General features: G+C 41.5%; 1 protein-coding gene across 1 annotated transcript; it reads right to left on the reverse strand.

Moving 5' to 3' along the window:
• Positions 1-1701: 1701 nt before the first annotated feature.
• rap1gapb (RAP1 GTPase activating protein b) lies at positions 1702-23517 on the reverse strand. The gene is given in 23 exon segments (XM_079156570.1): positions 1702-1958; positions 2114-2161; positions 2568-2680; positions 3151-3241; positions 3664-3793; positions 4284-4400; positions 5067-5176; positions 7780-7911; positions 10148-10213; positions 10215-10292; positions 10458-10544; positions 10636-10707; positions 10867-11016; positions 13916-14045; positions 14470-14570; positions 14667-14750; positions 14851-14904; positions 15006-15084; positions 18878-18981; positions 19882-20067; positions 20268-20306; positions 21885-21932; positions 23494-23517. Coding segments are annotated over 22 exon segments (1998 nt in total). The 5' UTR covers positions 23512-23517; the 3' UTR covers positions 1702-1958; positions 2114-2152.

A 23517-nucleotide genomic window follows, 5' to 3' on the forward strand; every position in this document is an offset into this window, starting at 1 on the left:
TGAATGGTACCACACAGTGATGTGCTATAATAATACAGAGCCACAAGAGGGAGCACTTCATCTACTCAAGCATTTCCAGAGTCCAGAGAAAAATATCACATCTTTCCTCAAATCAATTTGAAAGGCTGTTATACACATATGTGTAATTATAACCCCAAAAAGTCTATCTTTTTTTATTTGTCTGTAGGGTCAGATGCAAAATGTTGTCATTTATAGCTATTAACAGCTTGATGAAAACAGCATACAGACCATTTTGCATTTGTTCCAGTGTCTTTAAACTTGTTGTACTTTGACAAACTTTAAATGCTGTCTTTAATTCAGTGTAGACAATGAATCTCAAGTGCGCTTCAGTTAAATAAACTCCATGTATCAAGTCGATTCCTTCATCACAATCTGAAAATGGGAAAAAAGCTTTTCCGTTGTTTCAGACTCAGGTTTTTCTGTGGTCGAGAGTCAACACAGTATCACCAATCATTGTGGCAGACATGTATAAATAAATACACGTCTGCCTAGTTTTACATTCAAGCCAGCTGGCGACGCGGTACCTTTAAACACGACTCCTCCTTCAAAGCAGCTCACAATCATCAGAAAGGCAACTTCAAGACGAGTCACAGTGTAATTCATATTCAGCAACAAATCAGGTCAGCGTTTCAAAATAACTTTGAAAATGTAGTGCTTCGGTCACGTACATATATTACACTTTACAAATAAAGTAGGAAACTGTGGCATTTGGCTCTCTATCGACAATGTGCGCTGCGTCTGGAGATGTTGGCTGGTTTCTCAACAAAACACAAATCACGGGGACAACACCTCTATGTCAAGCATGGCACCAGTGTACAGAGGACAGGTTGTTTTTTTTGGCAAGCAGATTTACACCATGCACAGTACCATTGTATACACACACACATCAAATCAACAAGTGGTGTGTGACAAACAGTATTTGGAGACAAAGGTCCTAACAGCAGGATCTTGACATGTGGATTGAGGATGCATGTTGCTGGTTGGGGCGGGGGGCACTACAGGAATTACACTCTTTATTCTAATTATAAAGCATCAATAAGTTATGTTAAAATATTTTTATCTACAGACTTACTGTGGATTGAATTCTTCAGAAATTCAATTAAAAAAATTGCAGATTGCATTTTTTTCTGTGGTATATTTCACCCACCTAGGAGGAAGGACAGATGCGATCACAGCCACCGACAACAGCATCACAGAAGTGCCCCTCCATCAAAAAACGACAGATTTATCGAAGCTGCCGTCAAACACGACAAATATCCACTGCAGAATACTCAGAACAAGAAGAATAGATCATCAGTAAAACACAAAACGTGGCGCGGCAGGCAGCCACGCACACACCCCGGTACATCAAAGTGAAAACCCATGTACAATATCACAGTGGGATGTGAGGTTGACATTTAAAAATACACATCTTTCTCGAGTGCAACTCTCCTCTCTATAGACTGTTTTACAAGCTAAACAAACACCGGTTGTTTGATCGGTCTTGATTCATCCCCCCACCCCCAGTTCAAATCCTGACCTTTTTAAAAGAGGACACACACCATTTGAGTGTTTACAGTAAGAATCAGGTTTCAGAGCTTACTGGCAGCCAGACTTACTCTGCCGAGCCAGCTGACGGATGACGCTCGGTGTTGGTGCTGCATGGGGGGGGGGGGGGGGGGGGGGGGGGTGGAGGTCTCTGTTCCTTTGCTTTGAGCGTTCAAGGAGGGTTTCCACATGGAGCTGGAATGAGGCCGATAGGTAGGGACGTGTCCATGGAGCTGGGTGTCTGTCACGATAGGCAGCAGATCCAACGGCAAAACATACAAAGGAAGATCTGTCGGTCTCTTGATCTGGCTTCTAACTCTGCTCCTCTCCTGCGTCAGTGGTGGAGTTCACATGCCCGTGGCTCTTTTCTTCTTCTTTTTTTTTTGCAAAAGATGCCTCTTATGGGAATGCTGAGACAAAGGAGAAGACATGGGACAGACATACAATAAAAAGAGAATCAGGGGAATGAGGGGTTCAAATGTGACAAATGAAGAAAAGGAACAACAATCTTTATAGGCATCCAAACATTAAATAGCTCCAAGATTATGTCAACATTATGTCTCACCTGAAAATGGATGTCGATGCCGTAATCAGAGTAGTGTGGCTAACAGTCCTGAATACATAAGAGACATAGAGAGAAGATGGCAGTTAATACCAACACATACAAAAAAAAAGTGATGATCTATCTCGTTTGGTGGCGTACGGTACTGATGATGGACACCAGTGCACGCTAGTTATGAAGCATACACAAACGTCATCGTATCGCCTTGTCAAATTTTAAAATAGAGACTTGACACTGTACAATATACAACATACATACAGTTATCCTCATTGCATATCTGTACAGGACAATTCCATTTTCACATTTGAGCTGGAAGTAGTGAACATTTGGTCTTTCCACTCAATAAATGACTCAAGCAATCAACGAGGGGAAACATTCTTTCCCGTGACTTCGTGAAACACGGAGTAAAGCCATCTGAGTGTCACCTAATGCCCGGTGACAAGCGGTTTTGTCTCACCGATGAGAACTTGTGCTCCTGCGAGGGCCGCTCTGTCTTGGGCCGGCTGTCTGTCCCTTTTGCCTCCGACGTCTTCACTCCGTCCGGCTGCTGCTGCTGAGGACGAGACGCTGCTGGAAAGGAGGCGACAGATGCGTGGCCGTCATGGTTAATAATTCTCAAGCCCATAATGCTGCCAGCTGTAGTCTTAAGAAGGATATCCCAGCATGCAAAAGATTGAGGGTTCAGAGTGAATCATCAGGGGTAGAAAAAAAGCTAAACATGCAGGACGACAGAAGTTGAGTGGGAAACATAGAAGTTTGCACTGCTGTTCTTTGTAAGCATTGTAAACTTCATTCATTTAGTAAAAGAACAGTTTGCTAACACAGACTTCTGGTGTTGGCAGTGAGATGAAGTTTATCACTCAAGGGTGCGTCCATATTCATTGCTCGGCAAGCGGAGGAGGTTATTCTCACATCCGCCCCATTTGGATTTTCCCCAGACAGATATGTGAAACGGTCAACCTTTGCAAACTTGCCTGTTTTTTTCACACCCTCAGGCTATCACTGACCCAGTAATATGACGCTTATTCTCCCAAACTCACCAGGATAACATGCCTGACTGGTACTGTCGTCTGCCGCAGAGCTGTACACAAACGACTCTCCCTTGAGTGGCGTAGTACAAGACACACTTTCCTGTAGGAGGGGAAAAGGAAGTTAAAGGTATTTCCCTTTTTTAACCAACAATATATATAACAAGGACAAGTAAACAGCACGATCATAACCACAGCTCGAGGCTACTCCGTGACTGTATTTGCATTTCTCCCTTTTTTTTACCTCCTTTTTAGATGCAAAATGGTGCAAGTGAAATAAATGGATTAATTACTATGTAATAGATTTTGGACACCTGTCATTATTGGAATATAGGGAAATTCATCAAACCAGCTTACATCCTTTGTTTGAACTGTTTCTGGTAACAGAATTATTTCCCCCCCCCACAGTAAAAATGGGACAAATATTAAATGTCATCAGCTGCCTGTTGTTTGGGCTCTGGGGAAGTGGCATGCATGTATGCACTTTCATTATTGCGTGGCATCTCTCCGCACGTCTCCACCCACCAGTCCAGTGTCGTACTCCTCCTCGGCCTCGTGCTCCTCCACTACGCTGGCAAAGCTGCTGGCGTTGGAGGAGGAGCGGGAAAGGTCCTGAGCCTCGGGGATGGACGGCGCCCTGCAACACATCGCCAGACTACACACCTGGGTCACTCTGACCACACAGACACCTGTGGTCTCCATAAGCCACATTTATTTGGGCAGCGGAATAAAACTGGGTTACATTTGAGTATTTATTACTTTTCCTTCCAAAAGTGAATTAATTCATCATCTTCATTTCACAGCAACTCGGGGTAGCACTTTCAAGCAAAGTGACATCTCAGTGTGTTTGCATCTGTGCCAGGTAGCGTAATCTTTTAAGCTGTTCTGTAGTTGATGCAACCCTCTGAATTAGCTCTATCTAGGGCAATACTTACCAAAACTTACTATATATATCACAATATTTTTTAAATAACCACATTAAACAAATGGGTTCAAGTGCAGCCTTTAAGATCCAGTAAAAGCAAATTAAAGCTATATCGTGCAAATACAATAACCATTTCTAGAAATATATCATGTCTCATATTAGCTTTAGTTTGTGCATGTATATCATTTATTACTATATAAATAATCTACGTAATAGTCACCTGTTCCTGGCAGCAGGGAATTCTGGAGAGTTTTGATTGGAGGAGTTGTCTGATTTGTTTTCCTGTGAAAAGTGTGTTCCCTCCAGTGTCCTCATGGCGCTGGGTGACACCTCTCGGCTTCAGGACAGGGAGATTAAAACATGTAAATACAATACAACACATATCACAGTGGTCTGAACATGCATTCTAGTCTGAAGAAGGGGCCCTTTAATGCGTTTTTGAATGTGTATTATTGTTATAAAGCATGAAGGATATTTAAGAATGCTTATCACTATGATTAGACAGTGCTTTGAACATATTATAATGCATTATAAGTATGTTTACATGGCATTGTAGACATGGGCATCCTAGAAAGTGCAGCTGAGCTTGATACAGGTTGAAACATTATTTAGCATATGGATGATATTGTTTATTCTGCTGTACCAGTATTCCCACTTACGTTTCAGATTTAACAACAGAAAATGTGATACTACTTGTTGTTTGGTCTAAACATGAATAAGCCTGTGCATGTTAGCTGATGCACGCATGCACTGCAAATATCCTGGCCAACCCAATACGTTCCTGCGCTCATGCACTTCTAATAAAGAAGCACAACAAATAAAGTAAGCCATTGATAATTTGAGCCTCTTCATCAAAACCGCCGCCCAACAAGAGCTTGTCTCTTGAGGAGTGTGTCTTCTAACGACCGACTTCCTCATTTTAACGCCTTGCTTCCATCTGTTGCAACACAATTCTCTCTTCACTACCCACTCGCTGCTGATCCGCTCCGCTCTGTCCTCTCACCTCCTCTCTTGGACCTCCTGGATGTTCTCGATGCCAATGGCGCTGCTGCGACGGGAGCTGAAAGGCCCAGACTTTTTCCTGGTTGGGCTTTTCCCAGGAATGATCAATGACTGATGGTGAGCAGGAAGAGAAGAGTCAGACACACACACAAACACACACACAATATGGGGGTAGTGCAACCATTACACAACCACAGCATTAACTATAATATTATGCAATGCATGACACAGTAGGCTGCTGAAGTGAAAGATGTTCACATGTAAAAAATATGCTGCAAAATAAATGATGAACTGATGGCTTAATACATCATCTAATGACATGATAGTCCATGATTCTCTGGGCTTCTGGCAAGAAGTGAATTATTAATATACATATTCTCTCATAAATAGTCTTGACAAGCATGCTGTTTGGTTTTCTACGTGGCTTTTATTTTAAGTACTCAGGTCAGACTGTCAAGTTTATTTGTTCAAACTTAGAGATGACTGGTACATGCTTCTAATTCAAGATGCAGTGTGATTCATCAACGGGTGACTGTGTAGAAGAACATAAGTGGGAGTCTAGTTAACGTCTTCTTTTCTGAATTTCCTACTTTTCTCTTTCAGAGTTTAAGAACAAATTAAAAAGTAAAATAAAGTGTAGGAATTCATGCATGAAGCACTGTATGGATGCATGAATCCGCTGCGAGGGAATAAATCATTTGAAAAATCATCTACCTGTAAAAAACACTTTACGGGTAAGATTTATTAGATATAGTAGCTAGAACATTCCTCGGTCTGAGATGGATCAATTCTCTGTCATCCATACTGTGATGCATGAATAAAAGAAGGTTAAATTACTGCATGAATGAATGAATGAATGAATGAATGAATGACAGAAATTAGAATTAACACCATAAATAAACAAACATGACTATCAATACGTGAAATCCTCTCACAGCCACTGGAACTAAAACAGGCATATTTTAAACTAGACACTACTGACTGCACACTTTATGATTACTAGACATCATGAGACAAAAGCAAAGTTAACAGCAGAGACAATACTAGTAAACAAGAAGGGAGAAATATACATGAACCTCTTCTATTGTTCCTATCCCTATGGCACTGCCTCGGCGTCCATATTTACTGGGACTTTTCCCTGGAACAAGCAATGACTGAGCCACACAAGGCAGGGCCAGGGAAGCACAGAGAGAGAGAGGAGATGGTAGATTGGAAAAGTAAGGGGGGGGGGGGGGGAGAAAGGGAAAGAACACATCATGAGATCTCATGCACAGCACAAAGAATTTTAACAACAAAGTGCATGAGAGCTTAAAAAAAAAGAGCTCGCAGCGAGACCTTACAGGGAAGACATAAAAGATATTGAGGAAATAGAGAAGCAACGGCGGACTGGGGGCTCAGAACACAGCCGGAGATGAAGTGCCACCAAGGTAGCAGGCATGTTGGCAGTTTCTGCCCTGAGGGTTACAGGCTTGTGTTGAAGCATTTAAACAGGAGAAAAAAACGGGGCAAAGAGTGCTGACAGAATCCACAGAGATAGCGTTTAGCTTCTCTATGAGTCATGAGTTTCAGAAATGGGGTCCATTTTGTCCCAATTCAAAAATACTGTCAGCAACCGAATCCCAAACTGCAGTGAAAAAACATAGTTAACCCCGTCCCTGGAAGTGACACAAACAGGACGGTGTGTGCTCCTTCCATTGATGGAATGTGCCATGCATACTCTGTATAGCCACACATGCACATAATACAACAAGGCTGCGGAAAGAGGTTGTAACGTTTGCAGGAGGAAACAAGTCACGACAAAAGCACAGTGCAGAGGGAGGGAGTCTGGGTAGTCATACAGCCGTTACACTGAGCTCACTTCATGACTCAGGATAAGAGACTGGACTGGGGCTCATAAACAACCTCGCACCTCGCATTGACGGCTACTAACAAACATCCTACATATCTAACTGTCGCTCTATGTGGCGGTGAAGAATCTCTCAACACGTGAGAATGAATGAAATGGAGAAAATGAATTATGCTGTTAATTTGACAAACAAAACAAGAGAAACAGTCAGTAGAGCTAGGGTTGGTAATCATGAAAGAAACATGATCATATATTTGTTAACATTTTCAATACACCTCGACAGCAATCAATAAAAAAAGAGTGGCTGTCGTAGGACTGTAATAAGCACGTCCAATCATTCTATTCACGCTCATTGCTCGTTTTCCATAAGCTGCTAGCTTGACAGCTGTGAATGCTAACAACAGCGATATTCGTTGTTGACATTCATCATGATCATTTTGGGGGAGAGGCTTTGGAGGGAGGCCTGAAGGGACGGACTGTCAGTGACTTTCACTGGAAAAGAGTTGGCAACCCTGGGCATCATTTTGTTTTACGATGATCGCACTCTGGCTAGTTTCTCAATATTATCAACCCTAGCTTAAATGGTAACACAAAATGAGCCGTCTATAAAAAAAAAGGCAATCAATAAAAGCCGCTTTAATGAAAAGTAAGAGTGAATAAAAAATGTCAGGAATGAAAGCAAGTGCTTCGATGATGACATACTGATGAAAGCGATACAATGTGCCAACAGGAGTTATTTGCTAAAGTGCTGCATATAAGAAAGAATAGGGTTAGAGCAGTCCTTTTATCCTGCGAATGGGGTTAAATATATTGTATGTTGAATGTATGTGTTAGGTGGGCATCGTGTGAACCATAATGGGCTACTTACAATCCCTGGGTTTTTGGGGCTCTCTGCGGGATTGTGGGTAAAGCTGCCACTGTGACTAGTGGAGACTGTGTGTGACTTCTTGTTACTGAGGCCCATGGCGTCCATAGACTGGCTTCTGCTGCGGATGACCCGCTACAGAGAGAAACGAGGAGATACTGTCAGTGGATCCACTTTGATATTTTGTGGAAACGCAACACACTGACCGATTTTCAAAGCAATATACACCACATGTGTGGGACTCTACGCTCAAACTAAATTCTATTTATCCAAATTAAGTCAATTTTGAAAGTTGACCAACATGTACATGTTAGTAAATACTTTGCTAATACACAGATTGGTGTAATTTCCATTTATATTAGATATTCTCCAAATTTGGTGGTAATAGGCCTTTTTTAAAATAGCTAAGCTGTAGTTACTAAAATTAACGTTGGCTGAATTCCATTTAGTTGCATCAGTTTTCAGGGTCCTGGTATTGTTGCCAGACAAAAAAGTTGGCATCGTACATTTCTGCAAACCACGAGATACGTAGAATGTGGACGTTTTTTTATTAATACGTTTCATATCAGCCTCGTATCACACTTGCAGGAACGCACAATATCACGTGGTTAATGGTGTTAAACGATTGGTTAGGTTTAGGCAACAAAACTACTTGATTAAGGTTTTAAAGAACATCATAGTTTGTGTTCAAAAAATGATGTAACAACATATCGTAGAAACGTATCGTAACAGCATATCGTAACAACGTATCGTAAGAACGTATCGCAACAACGTTTCGCAACAACGTATCGCAACAACGTATCGCAACAACGTAACTCATGTAAATAAATAACCACGGTTAGTGGATTTTCTTACATAGCGTTATGTAAAAAGCGTAACTTCAACGTTAACTTTTGGTTTCACACGGGACACAAACAGCTGGGTGGATGTCCTGTGTTTATTTGAACCATCCACCATGACTCCCATCTGCCCTCAGAGGACTGTTTCTCTCTTGAAATACTCGTTATTTTACCAAGTAACTTTCAATAAGGGACACTCGATACACTGCACCACTTGCTCTGACCGTGGCAAACTGTGGTTTGCAGAAACCTACGATTCTTACATTTTTCCTGGTGACTGGGTTGCAGGTGAAATTTAAGCTGTCAAAAAGGCCTATCACGAAATACCTAATATGTATTTTAACCAAATTACATATGGAGCTGCGTTTCATGCAAAGTAAAACGTTCAGAAAAAAATGTCAACTTTTTATAACAGCTTTGCGCCAATTGGCCATTATTTTGAAACGAAGGTCAGTATGTCATATTGTCAGTATGACTACATGCTACGAGTGCTAATATGTGTGAATATTTTGGAACCAATGTATTAAATCTCAGGACACAAATGTGTGTATATAGACATGTGTGTGTATTTGTGTGTGCACATCGTGGTGTGTGCTTACATGTGTGTATGCAGGATTATCTTTGAACAATTAGGGATAGTGCAGGTCAACAGGCAGGAGGGAGAGGCTGCGTGAAAGAAATGCAGGTTTACAGAAGGTCAGGCTACGCGGTGGTGGAGGATGAAACCGCATCTCTTATTCTACGTATATTGTGGGGTTTTGTGTTATGGGAGGGGAAGATGAGACACAGTGTGAGCAAGGAGGACAGTTAGACAGAGGCAGAGAGGGGGAGGTGGAGTGGGAAATATTTGCAGATGTAATTTGTGGAGGTTTGAGGGAGAAAGAGAGGCAGCAAGGTGGCTCTTGACAGAGACCAGATTTGTGGGCAGGAGTATATTTATACAGAGCTAGTGTGTGCTTGTATAAATGGATCTAGAGACAGAGACTGAGACAGTTATATTTTCTGAATTGGAAATACAGAAAAGATGGCAGAGAACCAGTTGGTGACGCAGAGACGAGAGAAAAACAGCGAGGGGAACGCTGCCCATGGGGAGACATGCAAACTGCATCATCAGCTCCCTAATGAGAGGTCATTAAATAGTTCATCAGGCACACACAATCACAGCTCCTACCGCCGAGCCCCGGCGGCCGGGCTACGCTCTGCCACCCTAATGGTCATTGATGGAGCACTCATTCAGAGGAGGTGTCTTTCATACACAGCGGGACGGTCCACCCAGCCACATAAGCACACCATCGTGTGAAAACACACCGAGTTGAGGAAATCAAATGCCACAGAGGGACTGGTCCTTTGAGATAGGGCAAATGTTCTATGCTTTGTTTTCTCATGTGTGAATACCCAGAATCCCAGCCAAGAGACAGAAAAAAGGGGAAAAAAAGCATCATCAAAATTTCTGCCGTCATAACCATTCTCTGTCATGCATGTGGAGTTGAAGATTAACGTTGCGCCTCTCCAAATGAGGGACGGGGCTGTACCTTGAAGGATTCGAAGAAGCCTCCTCCCCCTCCGGCAGCGCCGTTCTCCAGCTTATCTTCGTCTCCAACCCAGACCCATCATGGACTGGCTGTTGATGTGCACCTCCTCGTACAGAGTCTCCAACAGGGCTGAGCGAGTGCGCTCCTGACAACAACAACAACAGTCAGCCTGCAAGTTCACACCCCCCCCCCCCCCCCCCCCCCCCCCCCCCCCCCCCCCTTACACACACACACACACACACACATACACACACACCATTAAAGCATTCACACTTCTATAATTCAATTCACATTGCAACACTCTTCTCACCTCGAGCTTGGCGAACTTCTCAGCCTTGTAGCAGGCGTACTCTGCATTGATGAGCTTCGTGAAGAGGAACTCGCGGAACTCGGGCCCCTGAGGAAGGTAAATACAGAGGACAGGCGGAGAGAATGAAGGTTTATGATGTCTGCTTGTAAAGGGGAATTGAGTTTGTGTGACTGCTGACCTTTTTGAAGATGGCTGGGTCAGGCAGAGCAGGCCCGAAGAAAGGTACATCATCCCGCGCCGTCACGGACACCTGGAGGAGAAAGCAGGTGAGCACAGCCTGTGACACGCTGTGATACGTGATGCACAGACGAAAGAAAAAGCTCCCGAATAACGAACGAGTGAATATTGAAATGTTTTTTTCACTAATCAATACAAATTTCTCGATACGTCAGCGGTCTTTGGAACCAACCTTGTAGGTGACATTGTCCGTACACGCGTTCTCCACCTGCACCACCACATACGCGTGCAGGAAGTTGGACTGGATCATGTCCGGAACGAAGGGCGTGTTCTCCTCCTGGAACATGATGGCTACAATGTCGTTGCCTATGTGCCTCTTCCTCTGCAGCTGGATGGCACAGAAAAACAAAAACTAATAACAGCGGAAACATCTCAAATGACCGGTTGGAGCATCTCAAACGCACGCCCGACACCGAATCACTTCCAGGAGTCGCACTGGAAGATTCACTGGGAATAAATATAGTCCAGGCAGAGAGGTGGACCGGACTAAAATCCAACAGTGCTAAGGGTTTAACAGCTATTACAGCCACTTCTATTTTTATTAGCTTTATCTGAAAACTTCTTACGAAACTTAAATAAATACACATAAAATAGCTCATATGCATGCATGACATGTATGATGGGGTGTACTGAAAACGATCAGAAAACCTACAGTACTAACTGACTGTAGGCCGCCATCAATCAAGTTTATTCATTTTTGTGAACTGATCTTGTATGAAGAGTGCTATACAAATAAAGTGAATATATGTATTACTGTTATTATTATTTACATTTGATGTAGCTTTTGACAAGACCATTTTAGGCCTAAGCATTAAAAGGCCGTTGACGATGGGGAAATGAATGAACCGGAAAGCCAGTGGAGGCACTGCAAAGTCAAACAAAAATGGATTTTGATTCTGCAGATGGCTGACTGTCAGCGACCCAAATCGTCACTGCTGAATAGCTACATTTTGTTGCCAAAATGTAGCCACGTGTCCTTTTGCCAAAAGGAGACTTGTGCACTTGGAGGACAGAGTGACTGTGCCCAAATTGTATCCAAAATTTGTATCCAAGCAATGCCTTTTAAAAAAACGTAGTGTTGCCAAGCAGTAGGGACACCTACTTCCTCTGCTTGACACATCATAGCCTTTGGCTAGGAACTCCTATTTAGACAGCTAAGACGTTCCCATAAATATCAGAGCAGATATCTGTAGCTTTTTTGCTGTTTTTGTGAAAATTCAAAAAAATGACAAAATATGTGTATTTAGGATTTTGCAGCAGTTGGGGCAAATATCCTGTTTGTCAAATCATTCCTGTTGAGAGGAAGCAGATATATCAGGGTTTTATAAGTTAGTGACAAACATAGACGCTCAGTCAAAAATGTTCTCAGTGCAGATGGTCTTGGCCAATATAGACCCAGCTCCCATGGTCCTCCTCAGTAAACACCGTGACACCTGCGCTGCAGCAGCATGAGCTGATTACCCACCATCAGTCATCGGGCTATTTAACACACTAAAGTGCGGACATTTAACAAAGCCACTTCACACCTGTTCGCTGAAGTGTCAGCTGGCACGGTCTCAAGAGTTGACCAACTGTGCACAGTTTAATGCAGCGAATATTTACTCTGGGAGTTACAGATGATTCTACTCCAGTTAGCAGTCTGATTGATTTACAGCATATGTCTGGTAAAGACAGACTGTTTGCTCACATGAGAACAATGAACCATCTGTTTCAGGCCCTGGCACGTTTTTCTTACAATATGCTTGTCATAGCAGCCAGAAACATACCATGAAATATTATGTCGATGTTTTAAATAGTTAAAAGTGAATGGATCTAACACCTCAAACTCCATTAATCAAATATGTACGACAATGTGCCCGACTGTTTTCCTTCATCACCAAAAAGATTCTTATTAGCTCTCTATTGCTAGACATCTGCAGTGCTTCTAAACACAAGCTTCACAGCAAAATAACACACGGTGAGGATCCACACAAAATGTAGTGCTGTTGCAGATGTGAAAAACGTTCCTTTGCCAAATTTGTAGAAATCATCCAGTTCTAAATTTGGAAATCCAATTTGATGGACGCAAATGAGCCGAAGCAAAAATAGCACAACCTGACTATATTTCATGATACATCTAATGATGAAACTGTATCGCTAAGACAGTAGTGAAGGCTGAGAGTGAAACAGGACACATGTGACTGCAGAGGCAGCCAGGTTGCTAGTGCATCATTCCCTGGGCTTATTAGCACTTAAAAAACAAAATCAGCAGGCGCGGGGGCCGGATTGAGAAACTTGACATCTGTTAATGCCGAACATCCGCTCAAATCGGATCACAGTCAATCAGATCTGGCCACATTAATTCTTCACTTTCTCCCGACTGAAATAATGCCATTATGGTTGCACTTTGCCTGCTGATCTTGAGTTCCCTCATGAATCATCCCATGTGGGTGTTGTGTTGTTTATCTCCTCTGTTTCTCGGCAATATGGACGGTCTGTGCAGGGTTGCTGTGGTAACAAAGTTCAAACCACTTGTGGCATTAAAAAGCAGGTTTTGGACTAAGTATAATAAGTAAATAAGTATAACTTACAAATACGTTTTTAGATATTCATGCTCTTTTGTTAAAGGGATAGATAGATCATTTTGTGAAATAAGTTTATCTGTTTTCTTGCCAACAGTCAGTCAAAAAGATCAATGCCACTCTCACAATCAGCAGCCAGATAGCTTAGCTTAGCACAAAGACTGAAAACAGCTCTGTCCAAAGGTAACAAAATCCACCTAACAGCATCTCTAAAGCTCATTAATTACCATGTTATTTTTTACATTTTGGTTTTAGTACAGATCAAATAAACAAGATTAGTTTGTGAGTTACGGTGCTGGTAGGTTGTTTCCTTTAGACAGAGTCAGTGATTCCCTCGTTTCCTGTATAAAATCGAGCTCACAATAGCTTCAAATTCACCATACATGACAGTCCTCATCTAAATTAGACAAGAATGCAAACATGTAAAAAAATTCTTCTAAACTTTTCCTTTAACCACCGATTTAAGCTGTTGCAGATTCAAATGATTCATCTTGCTTCATCAACATTAACTTAAAAGACTGAAATTTGGATGTTACAGCCCTGAACTATTGGCTGCCGCCGACACGCGGAGGAGTCACAAGGAGAGGCCTTTACAAATCAGTTAGTGAAGGAAACACACATTAGTTACCCCGATAATTTATCATTGTACTGTTACTATACCTGCTGTGAGTCTCCCTCGGTGTAAGGCAGCTTGGTGGACACATGGAACATAATCTCCTTATTATGGAAACTTGTGTAGACGGATTCTGTCCCCGTCTGCCCATGAGTGACATCCAGCCCGCCCCGAAACCTGAAGAAGAAAAGGAGAGAAGGGGAGAGGACATTTAAGGGCAGAAGCATGAAAAAGGAGAGAGGATGACAAAGGATTTAGAGAGAAGAAAAAATGAGAAGTTAAGGTGAAGAGAGGGATTGAGAGGAAGACGGAGAGGAGACAAACAAAACGGGGGACAAGTGGAACATAAGTGCACGCTCTCGGAGGACCCGGCCCTTCCACGCTCATCCATCATGGAGGGAATGCCAAGGGCGCTTCTTCTGCCTACTCAATCACAATGTCAGCAACACTGCAAATATCAGGACACTCTAAATAGCCTTTTCAGGGGTTCATTTGAAGCCAACTCTGATCAATAGCTTCTGACGGATTATACGGAGAATTAAAAGCACTTAAATCTGCTGCTGAAGAAACGGAAAGAAATCAAACTGAAAAGTGCCCAAACCCTTTAAAGTCATGAAGTTCAATCTTGTGGCCCAGAAACTCCAAGAACTCGACAAAGGAAGGGCTTTCTTCCATGTTCCCAAACAGCTCCTCCTCTGATGTCTGCGTGGAAGGAGCAAAGGACATTTTCAGGTGGAGTGATTGACACATGTCTTCAAAAGCAGACGATTAGCAGTGGTATCCGTGCAACACACTCACCTGGCCAAACTTTTGATAAATAACACCAAACTTGAAGTTGTTGCTGATCACATGCTCATCAAAGGTGACAATGAGCTGTGAGGCCTGAGGACGAGAATGCAGAACATGTTCAGTGAAGTTCATGGAGATGCGATGCTGGCAGATAGCAAGAGAGTTTTATTTGGAAATGAGGATTAGTGCCCACCTTTGGGTAGAGGACAGGATAAAACCGATCCACGTTTACCTCTTCACAAACAAGCTGTAGGTGAAAAAGAACATTCATCTTTTCTCACTTAAAGGCTGAAATACTTTTTTTTTTAAAACTATAAAAAACTATTCTTTGCGATAATAAACGCCTACCTTGGCCATCTGAACCACATTGGGGAACTCGGTAAGGCAGGAAATGGGAATGACATCGTGATACGTTTTTAGCTTTGTGCTGAAAGACAAACAGTTTGAAAAGTTAAAACGCTCACTGCTCAAGCAAATCCTTCAGTGTTTTCTTTCTTTGATGTTTAGCATTCAAATGAACTGCCAATTCAAAGGGGACCTTTCCTTATAATTGCTTTATAATTATTCTTAAAAAAATTATAAATACTTAAATAGAAAATACATTCTATATGTAAAGTACTTTTCTGGACCCAAAGCGCCAGATAAAAACAAAAACATCAGGCGTAAAAGCATATAACATTGTAGGAACATACAGTGACAGACAGGAACATTTCTAACAGATTTTTGTAATATTTAAAAAGGTGAGTTTTAAGAAGTTCCTTAAAACTACGGAGACTGGGAGCAATCCTGAGTTTCAGGCAGAGCATTCCAGAGTTGGAGAAAGTACCAGCAGACGGCTCTAAATAATGAAAGGTTGGGCTAAGCCCACGTGGACTGGGCAGCTAGCAGCGGGCCTCCAGCAGGTCTGCACCTGAACTGAGTCAACTTCAACTCCGACAATGAACTCCCCTTCAGCAGCTTCGACTCCTTGCTTTCAAAGAGCAGCTCTTCCTACACACAAACCTAAAAGTTAATGCATAATCAACTGGGCAGTCAAATAACAATCATATGTAAAAACAACAAAAACTATCTTTAATCATTATTCGAATTGTCCTAACATATAAATAGTAACACTATAAGTTATTTTGGGTATTAAAAAACTTCTCTGTAGTCTACTCAACATACAGTCTGAGTTCCCTCTGCTATAAAGCCCTTTGGAAGCTCTCACTTTCTGTTTGCCAGTTTGGATCCATGACCATATGACAAGCAGGTAATGTGGATGGGAGCTCATGCAACAAACATTTGGATGATTAAAGTTTCACACAACTAATACATTAATTTGAATGGAATGTATTAATACATGATCAACAATATGAATGATGACTGTATGCATGCTGAGCAGAAATGACTTGTTGAGTGTTAGCAACTAAGCATGCTATACCCTTATGTGTTTACGATGCTAACATAACTGTGCCACAGAGGCCTGGGCAACACAACTTAGCAACGCAACAGGGACAACAGGGACGACAGATCCCCTGTGGCGACACAGAGGGATGGAACGAATAACAGAACTGCAGAAACGTGAATGTATCTGGTCAGTGTGCCACCTATACTGATAGGAACCAAAAGAAACCATAAGTACCTTCAGTAGTAACCAAGGGTTAACTTACCACTAATGCTAAGGGGCACATCAACAATTAACCAGGTGGTTTACAGGTTACGTTTAACAAAAAAAGCTCCATTCACAACAAGCACATGCACTGTGTATTTGCTCACTGTGTGGAAGCTGGTTAAGAGTTAAGGCTAACGTAAGCCGCTCCGTCCTGCTCTCTGTTGTGCTCGAATAAGTTTACACACCAACAACTCCAGCTTTTTTTTACTTAGTAAAAGTAAAAGTGAAAACATACTGAATAAAAACAGGAACAAATACGTGACGCACAAAGTCAGACGGGGTTACCTTGGAACTGATCTTGCGTTTTTCCTTTTCATTCTTACACACGGCCTACTCTTACTAGATTCACACTGCAATACAAGACCAATGTTTCTTCATTTTTCAATATACTGCTGTGACTGTTTGCCTGAAATAGGCACAATATGTAGCCGTCAAGTGCATATTCAAGACCCCTTTAGTTTCTCGTTTTAAAAGCTGAAAGCGTTAAAAAGGTCCCTCAGCATTTTCAACTGATGGAGCTGACATTTGCCTGAAATCAACGTGCCATTTAAAAAAAATAAAAATAATATATATATATATATATATATATATATATTACAAATTTTAGTGGTTAATCTGCCTCAGTTATAACTGTAAGCAGAAAGCTGGACAGGTGTAGCAACAGTAACTCAGAGGAGTGTGGCTTAGAGAACAACCAACTTATAGTTTCATAGGTCCGAACAACCTGTGATCCTTCTGTGTGCTCAGGAATATAACAGTTCTTACAGTTTATAGAGCTTGAACAGCTAAATTAAAAAAAAAAAAGAATATGACTTGTCATCTAGTTGTCTTACAGATGCTTTAGATGTGGACAGTGACATTGAGCGGGGGTGACTGAGTTTGACTTGGGTGACGGGGTGACTGTGGGCGGTGCCCACCTGGCGGAAAAACATCAAACATCACTATGTGAAAAACGTCGTGGGCTGAGTGACTGTTGCCTCGCAACGTACTCATCCACTCCAAAGCTCCATTAACAAAGAGGGAATGCAGCTACTAAAATGTGGAGTGGAGCCTCTCGGGTGCTAAAATGAATTTGCAGGTTATGTGGTGCGCATAGTTCCGCCTCGCTCCCCCTCGTCTGTCTTTAGCAGGACGTGAAGGAGTGGAGGACTTCGGTGCGTGGGCAGGTGGGAGCAGTTACACTCAGATAGTGTGCTAAAAGTTGAGCACTTTGTGGCACATTTTTAAAAGTAATTTAAACAGCGGAGCTTGAAAGTTTACGCTGTGCCACACAAACATTTGAACACTTCTATTTATACTCACGTTATTACTCAACTCCCAAACATAAATGACAAAAATATCTATTGAATTGTGGCGTGTGTCTTGTTGTGTTTCTAAGGACACTAAAGCAGGATCTGTACAAAATCTGCAATTGTCTTACTGGAAACACTTTCTATGACGCCCATAGTGCATTTTAGACTTACTTAAAATATGTTATGATCTACTTATTGCACTGTATAGTTATAGTTATAAGAATTTATAAATATGTATGATGCAGTATAACAATAATCACTCACTGACACTTTTTGTAAGGATCATTGTGTATTATAATTTCTATGGTTGTAATAATTTATAATATTTTTGTAATGCAAGAACAACATACAAAACGTGGAATGACTTTTTACTTTAAAGCAAACAATTACTATTTGGAGTAACTTATAATCACATTATAATGCATTACAAAAAAAGGTAATTGAGTGACCTGCAATTATAAAGTAATATGATACTTGACCTTATAAGTCATTTTGAAATGCATTATAATCAGTTATGATTATTGCCATAAAGCATTATGAATATGTACAAGTTGTTATAACTATAATTTTACGGTGCTAGAAGCCGATTATAACATATTACAATTATGTGTATAATACATTGCATTAATTCATTTCGTTATTTAAACATTTAAAACAAGAAACAACATGCTGTTTATCGTTTGATAGCTGCATGTCACGAGATACGTTTTTCCACCTGACTGTGACTTTAGACATTAGAGGCTCGATGGAGCAGATGTCAACCAAACCAGATGTTAGGAAGCCCGTTCTGAGATTGAATTCAGACAGCAGGGCCAGGCTTTAGTGTAGCGCTGCCTTTTGTCAGTAAACAAGCAGGAAAATACATTTTAAAATTCAATGAGAATTGAGAATGCTCTTCTTCCTCTGTGTCATTTTTGCCTGACTTAACACAATTCTTGAGCAAAAAAAACCCACAACAACAACAACAACTTAATCCATCTGGAACAGTGAAGTCATGTGTGAAATACTCTATATGGGATGGTTCTGTTTGGGAGCTCTATGAGTAAATGCCAAAACATCACTGCATTACATGGACATCTGAAGCCAGAGTTGTTGCAGGTTCAATGTGAGAACACAGCCAGAGAGAGAGAAACATAGAGAAGGAAAACGGAGTAAAGGAAAAGAACAATAGCAGAGGGTATCACAAAGGAGAGGACTGTGATTAAGAGCTAGGGGGAAAAAGCAAAGCACAAATGGGAGAGAAAACAGGTCAGTTATGAAAATAATTGGAACTGTACCGAAGCATCAAGCGCAGATGCTCTTGATCCCCAATGACATCGTACTTCATGGAAAAGACCAAGTGGCCCAGGGCAGCATCCATTGTGTAATAATTAAAGTGTTCCTGGGGGCAGATAAGCAGAAGACACTTAAACGCCATGATGAATACTCCCTCAGTAACTAACAATAACAAACTGCTATAATAAATCAGAAATGGAAGAGGGTAAAGAGAGTAACTTTCTTCTCTTCTTTTAATTTAGGAAAGCAGTGTCCTTGAGGAAAAGGTGTGAAACAAGGTACCATCTTATTTTGAACACTCGACTGCGTCGGTGTATGACAGATATACAGTATTTACAAGTAGGCAATTTGTTTCAATTCAATTTATTTTGTATAGCCCAAAATCCCAAATTTGCTTCAGAGGGCTTTACAATTTGTACCCATGTAACATCCTCTGTCCAAAAGATACCCTTTAACGGAGAGAGTGTCATAGAGCAGAGAGTATCGTTTCAGAGTATTACATAACATAATATATGCAACATTTAGTTGTGTATTTACTGCATCTCTTTGAGAAAGAATACTAACGGTGTAGCGGTATTGACAAAAGTAAATGTTTTTTAAGGGGATTGCAGACTTTGAATGTCACAAGCAAAGAGTGGAAACCGTCTTTTGTCCTCAACTCTCCAGGAGGCCGACAGGTTGCTCTGTGTGCCTGACACATCGCCCTGGTAGTTGTAAAGGTAACTGAATGATAGATAACCCATTCACAAACTCTTTTTCTTTGCCTTCTTTCCCACTAAAAGTCATGTTTTTGTCAACACAAATGAGCTCTGGCAATTAATACCAATTTTAAAATGCAGTTTTTCGTACTTCATGTTCTGAAATTGACGCGGAGCACTTATATCAGGTAAGTACATTTAAGAAGCCCAAATGTATACCTCAAGATGCTGTACAAGACTGATTAAATCAAGATCGATGGCTGATTTGAAATGCATAAAACCAGATCCCCTTTTTTCCCCATCCTCACCTTGCCCATGAATTGCTTCCTGTAGATCTTGGCGTTGCTGTTTGTCTCCAGTTTGACGTGGGAGGCAGCACAGGGCGGTTGATCCGCCTCTGGCGGGTCTTTGAGCTCATGGTTGGTCCCTTCGATCCAGTAGCCTCCAAACTGGGGCAGCAGGATGAGCGGAAAAGGGCTAGTGCGACCAAGAACCTGACAGTGAGAACAATGAAACGAATACTGATTAGTAACTAATAGTCTGCATGTCGCATAAAACACTGCATTACTTTCATTGTTGCCGAATGTCTGCTGTGTTTGACCTGTTTAAACCTTTAGCTCTACAGTGTCTGACGTCTATAAAATATTTGGTGCGTCGCGTGAGTTATTTATGCAGAGAGTTACATTGTGTGTACCTCATGAACGCTGGGATAAGGGATGTAGTCCTCTTCTGTCTGCGGGGAAGGAAACAAATATGAGTCACGCTGACAAACAGACGCTTCTAGTCGCACTTTCAGTTTTGGGTCTTTGAGGGGAATAACAATGGGCATTCGCACCGTGACAGTATCGTCCTACTTTTTCATGGTTACTTCTCTCATCCGGCAAGGCTTGACAGAGGCCAAATTAGCAGAATTTTCTGACAAATGCCTGGAATTACTCTCTAGCGAGTACATAGCTCTTTTTTTGTTGGCAAGAAATCTGAGGGTCACTGCTCTCAGTGTTATAATGTGCTAAAGGTGTACTAAGGTGCTAAAACCTCACAGTACGCGAAAAAGAGACAACAACACAAGCTTTCACTTGGAAAAAGTTCGGGGCTTGCTTCCTGCTGCACATGCACATGTTGGTGTGAGAGAAACAACATTTCACGTCTTATTTTACCAGCTGATAGTTGTGTTCAGTTAGTGGCTTTCCTCTGTGATGTCCGTTGCAAAAAAAACGTTTTGCGACGACATGGTGCAATTTACTTTTTTGGCAAACTCACTTTCCTTCAATTTTAGAGAGTAATTTTGTAAATTTCCCAAGAACATCTTTTAACAACCTCAGCAGAGCATGCCTGGTCTTGCTCCATTACAAGTTATATCGGCTATAGCAGAAGTGAAAGCAAGAGAGCTTTTTTTATACTCAACTAATTTAAGTCTTACAAGAAACACAGCCATTATTATGGGCGTGGTAGAGTAGGAGAGCAAAAGACAGAAGATCAGATTCCTGCAGAGACGGTTCTGTCGGGTTCTTGGTGGAATCTCGAAGACAAAGTTCTATTAGGAAGCAAAATGTGTTCTCTTATGGGGTCTCTTAAGCTGAAGAACCCTGCATGGTTCTAGTGAGCATGGTTCAAGTCTTTTATGCAAACTACAAAACCACATTATAAATATTCAAAGTATTCCCATACAGCGTTTTTTTACATGCATATGGTCTTTTCAAATTAAACTTCAGTCTTCACAGGGAAGTCAGTTAGGTTTAGTTAGGTTTGGGAAAAGATCGTCGTTCGGGTTCAAATAAACACGACTTCCCGTTTCACATGGGGAATGAAAACAGCTGTATCCTGGCACCCGCCCCATGTGTGTGTGTGTGGGCGCTTCTGCAGGTCTTTATACTTCCTCGTTCATGATTACGTGGGTAAAATACGAAATCATTTCATGGGGTATCGATCATTTTTGTCATAGCTACGAATGCTGACCTATGAGAGGAAAGCCACACTCTTACCAAGTTAGCTGATTTGTGTCAGTCCATGGAAATAAATGGTTCCATGTTCTTATTTCAGAGGATTACCATCTATTGCGCCGCCCTTTCTGACTTGACCTCAGACTTCCTGGTGGAAGGATCTCCCAGTCTACACTGTCAACCGGATTATCCCGTCTAGGTAATAAAACAGCTTAGGATTTTTGCAGCCCTATCCTGTTGAGTTCCGAACTCAGTCGGTGAGCATCCTAAAGCCTGTCTGACAGCTGATAAGAACAGGTTTATAACTCTGCCATTACGGATCCTTTTCAAGACTTCGGTCTACGAGGAGATGTGAGGATTTTGCGACTCACTTTGAGGGGGGGAGGGAGGGGGCATCTCTGCTCATCCATTCTGCAACCCTGTAGAGAGAAAAATGATGTGATACTGAGGGAACAGGTGGAATATCTACAAAACGGGCTCACACACCCGCAAAGATAAACACAGAGACACATTATGCAAAAACGTTTTCGCTCGAAATTTGTTGTGCAGCAGCATCGAGTGAGATTATTCTTTGTGACAATAATTCATGTTTACATAACGCAAGCTCAATCACCAGATGGGCCACAGAAGGAGGAAGTAAAGAGGAGTGATATCTATAGCGAGTGAAAAAGATAAGCAGAGGTCCGAGAGAACAGGGGAGGTGTTTCCATCACTGTAGATATCATTATCCACAATTCAATTTAAGGCCCCAAAAAGTGCCAAAACAGGGCATCTACTCTATCTATCCTTGTTTTGCTGACTCATAACTACTGACAGTTGCCAAAGCACAGAGACAGATGAAGAACAAAGCCTTCCTGATCAGTGGCCTCTTTGTGTGGAAAACCCTGCAGCAAGAACTGAATCCTATCAAATTTGAAGCGCTATTTTTTCCAGCACTAAGGAAGATGAATCAAATGGAAATTGGAAATGCTTTCATTAAATTCATTCTTTGGAGACTGTTCCACTGCTTCTGTTTTCTCTTGTTGTTTTTGTTGGAGAATATGCATTGCTACTAACAAAATGTGCTACTGTTGTATGCAGCTCAGGCTGTGCTGTTCATGGGGCTGACAACCAAAAAGAAAAAACAACATGAATATGGTTTGAATATGGTCAGAAACACTTTTACGCCTGTGATCTTTCTTCCAGCAGAAGATGTTGTTGTTTGAGCCTCTACAGTGTTTTACATATTATACAACTAAATCATCTCGTTGTGCCCCTTTCGGCGATATTCTCTTCCACCCAAGATATTATCATAGTAGACAATAACAATAGTGTTTCAGGATCCTGTTAGGTTGACCCTGACACAGCAAGGCCAAAGTTACAAGGTCAGCGCGTAAGATACTTGACAACTTAGGAGATGATGCGTTTAAGAAAAACATATGTTGTCAGTTCACCAACCAACATCAAAAGGAAGAGAATTATGATTCAGTTAAAAAGGTGAACGTGTGGATGCATAGTACCAAAGTTACTATATTTAAAGTATGTTTAAACTGTTGTCTCACAGGCTTATTCAGAATATAAGAGTTGAACATCACCGGATACAAAACAAACCACATTCCTATAAATCCATATCAACATTTCACACATCTGGTGACGCAGACAAAACTACACAGCTGTGAAGAGAAAACACAAAGGCTTTGTTTAGCACCGTCAGAAGCATCGGGTTTCTAAAGGCAGCCTAAGGCTGTCACTGCTGCAAATACCACAAAAAAAAACAAAAAACTATTAAGGGCCAAGAGAGGGATACTTTGGAGACATAAAAGTGTTGCAGTAGCAGGGTTGTGATATGGAATACAGAAATAGCAGGAAAAGCAGAAAAACGTGAGTCTCAAAATAGAAGTAAATGGAAGTTTTATGTCCAAAGCGAGTGGAATTCTGAGGAGGCCCTTTGATTAAAGCTTGGGAGGAAGAACGGAGGAGCCCGGGGACCACTTACAGTACCTGCATCCTCTCGATCATGGCAAA

This window comes from Pholis gunnellus (genome assembly GCF_910591455.1).
Source record: "Pholis gunnellus genome assembly, chromosome: 3".
NCBI lineage: Eukaryota > Metazoa > Chordata > Actinopteri > Perciformes > Pholidae > Pholis > Pholis gunnellus.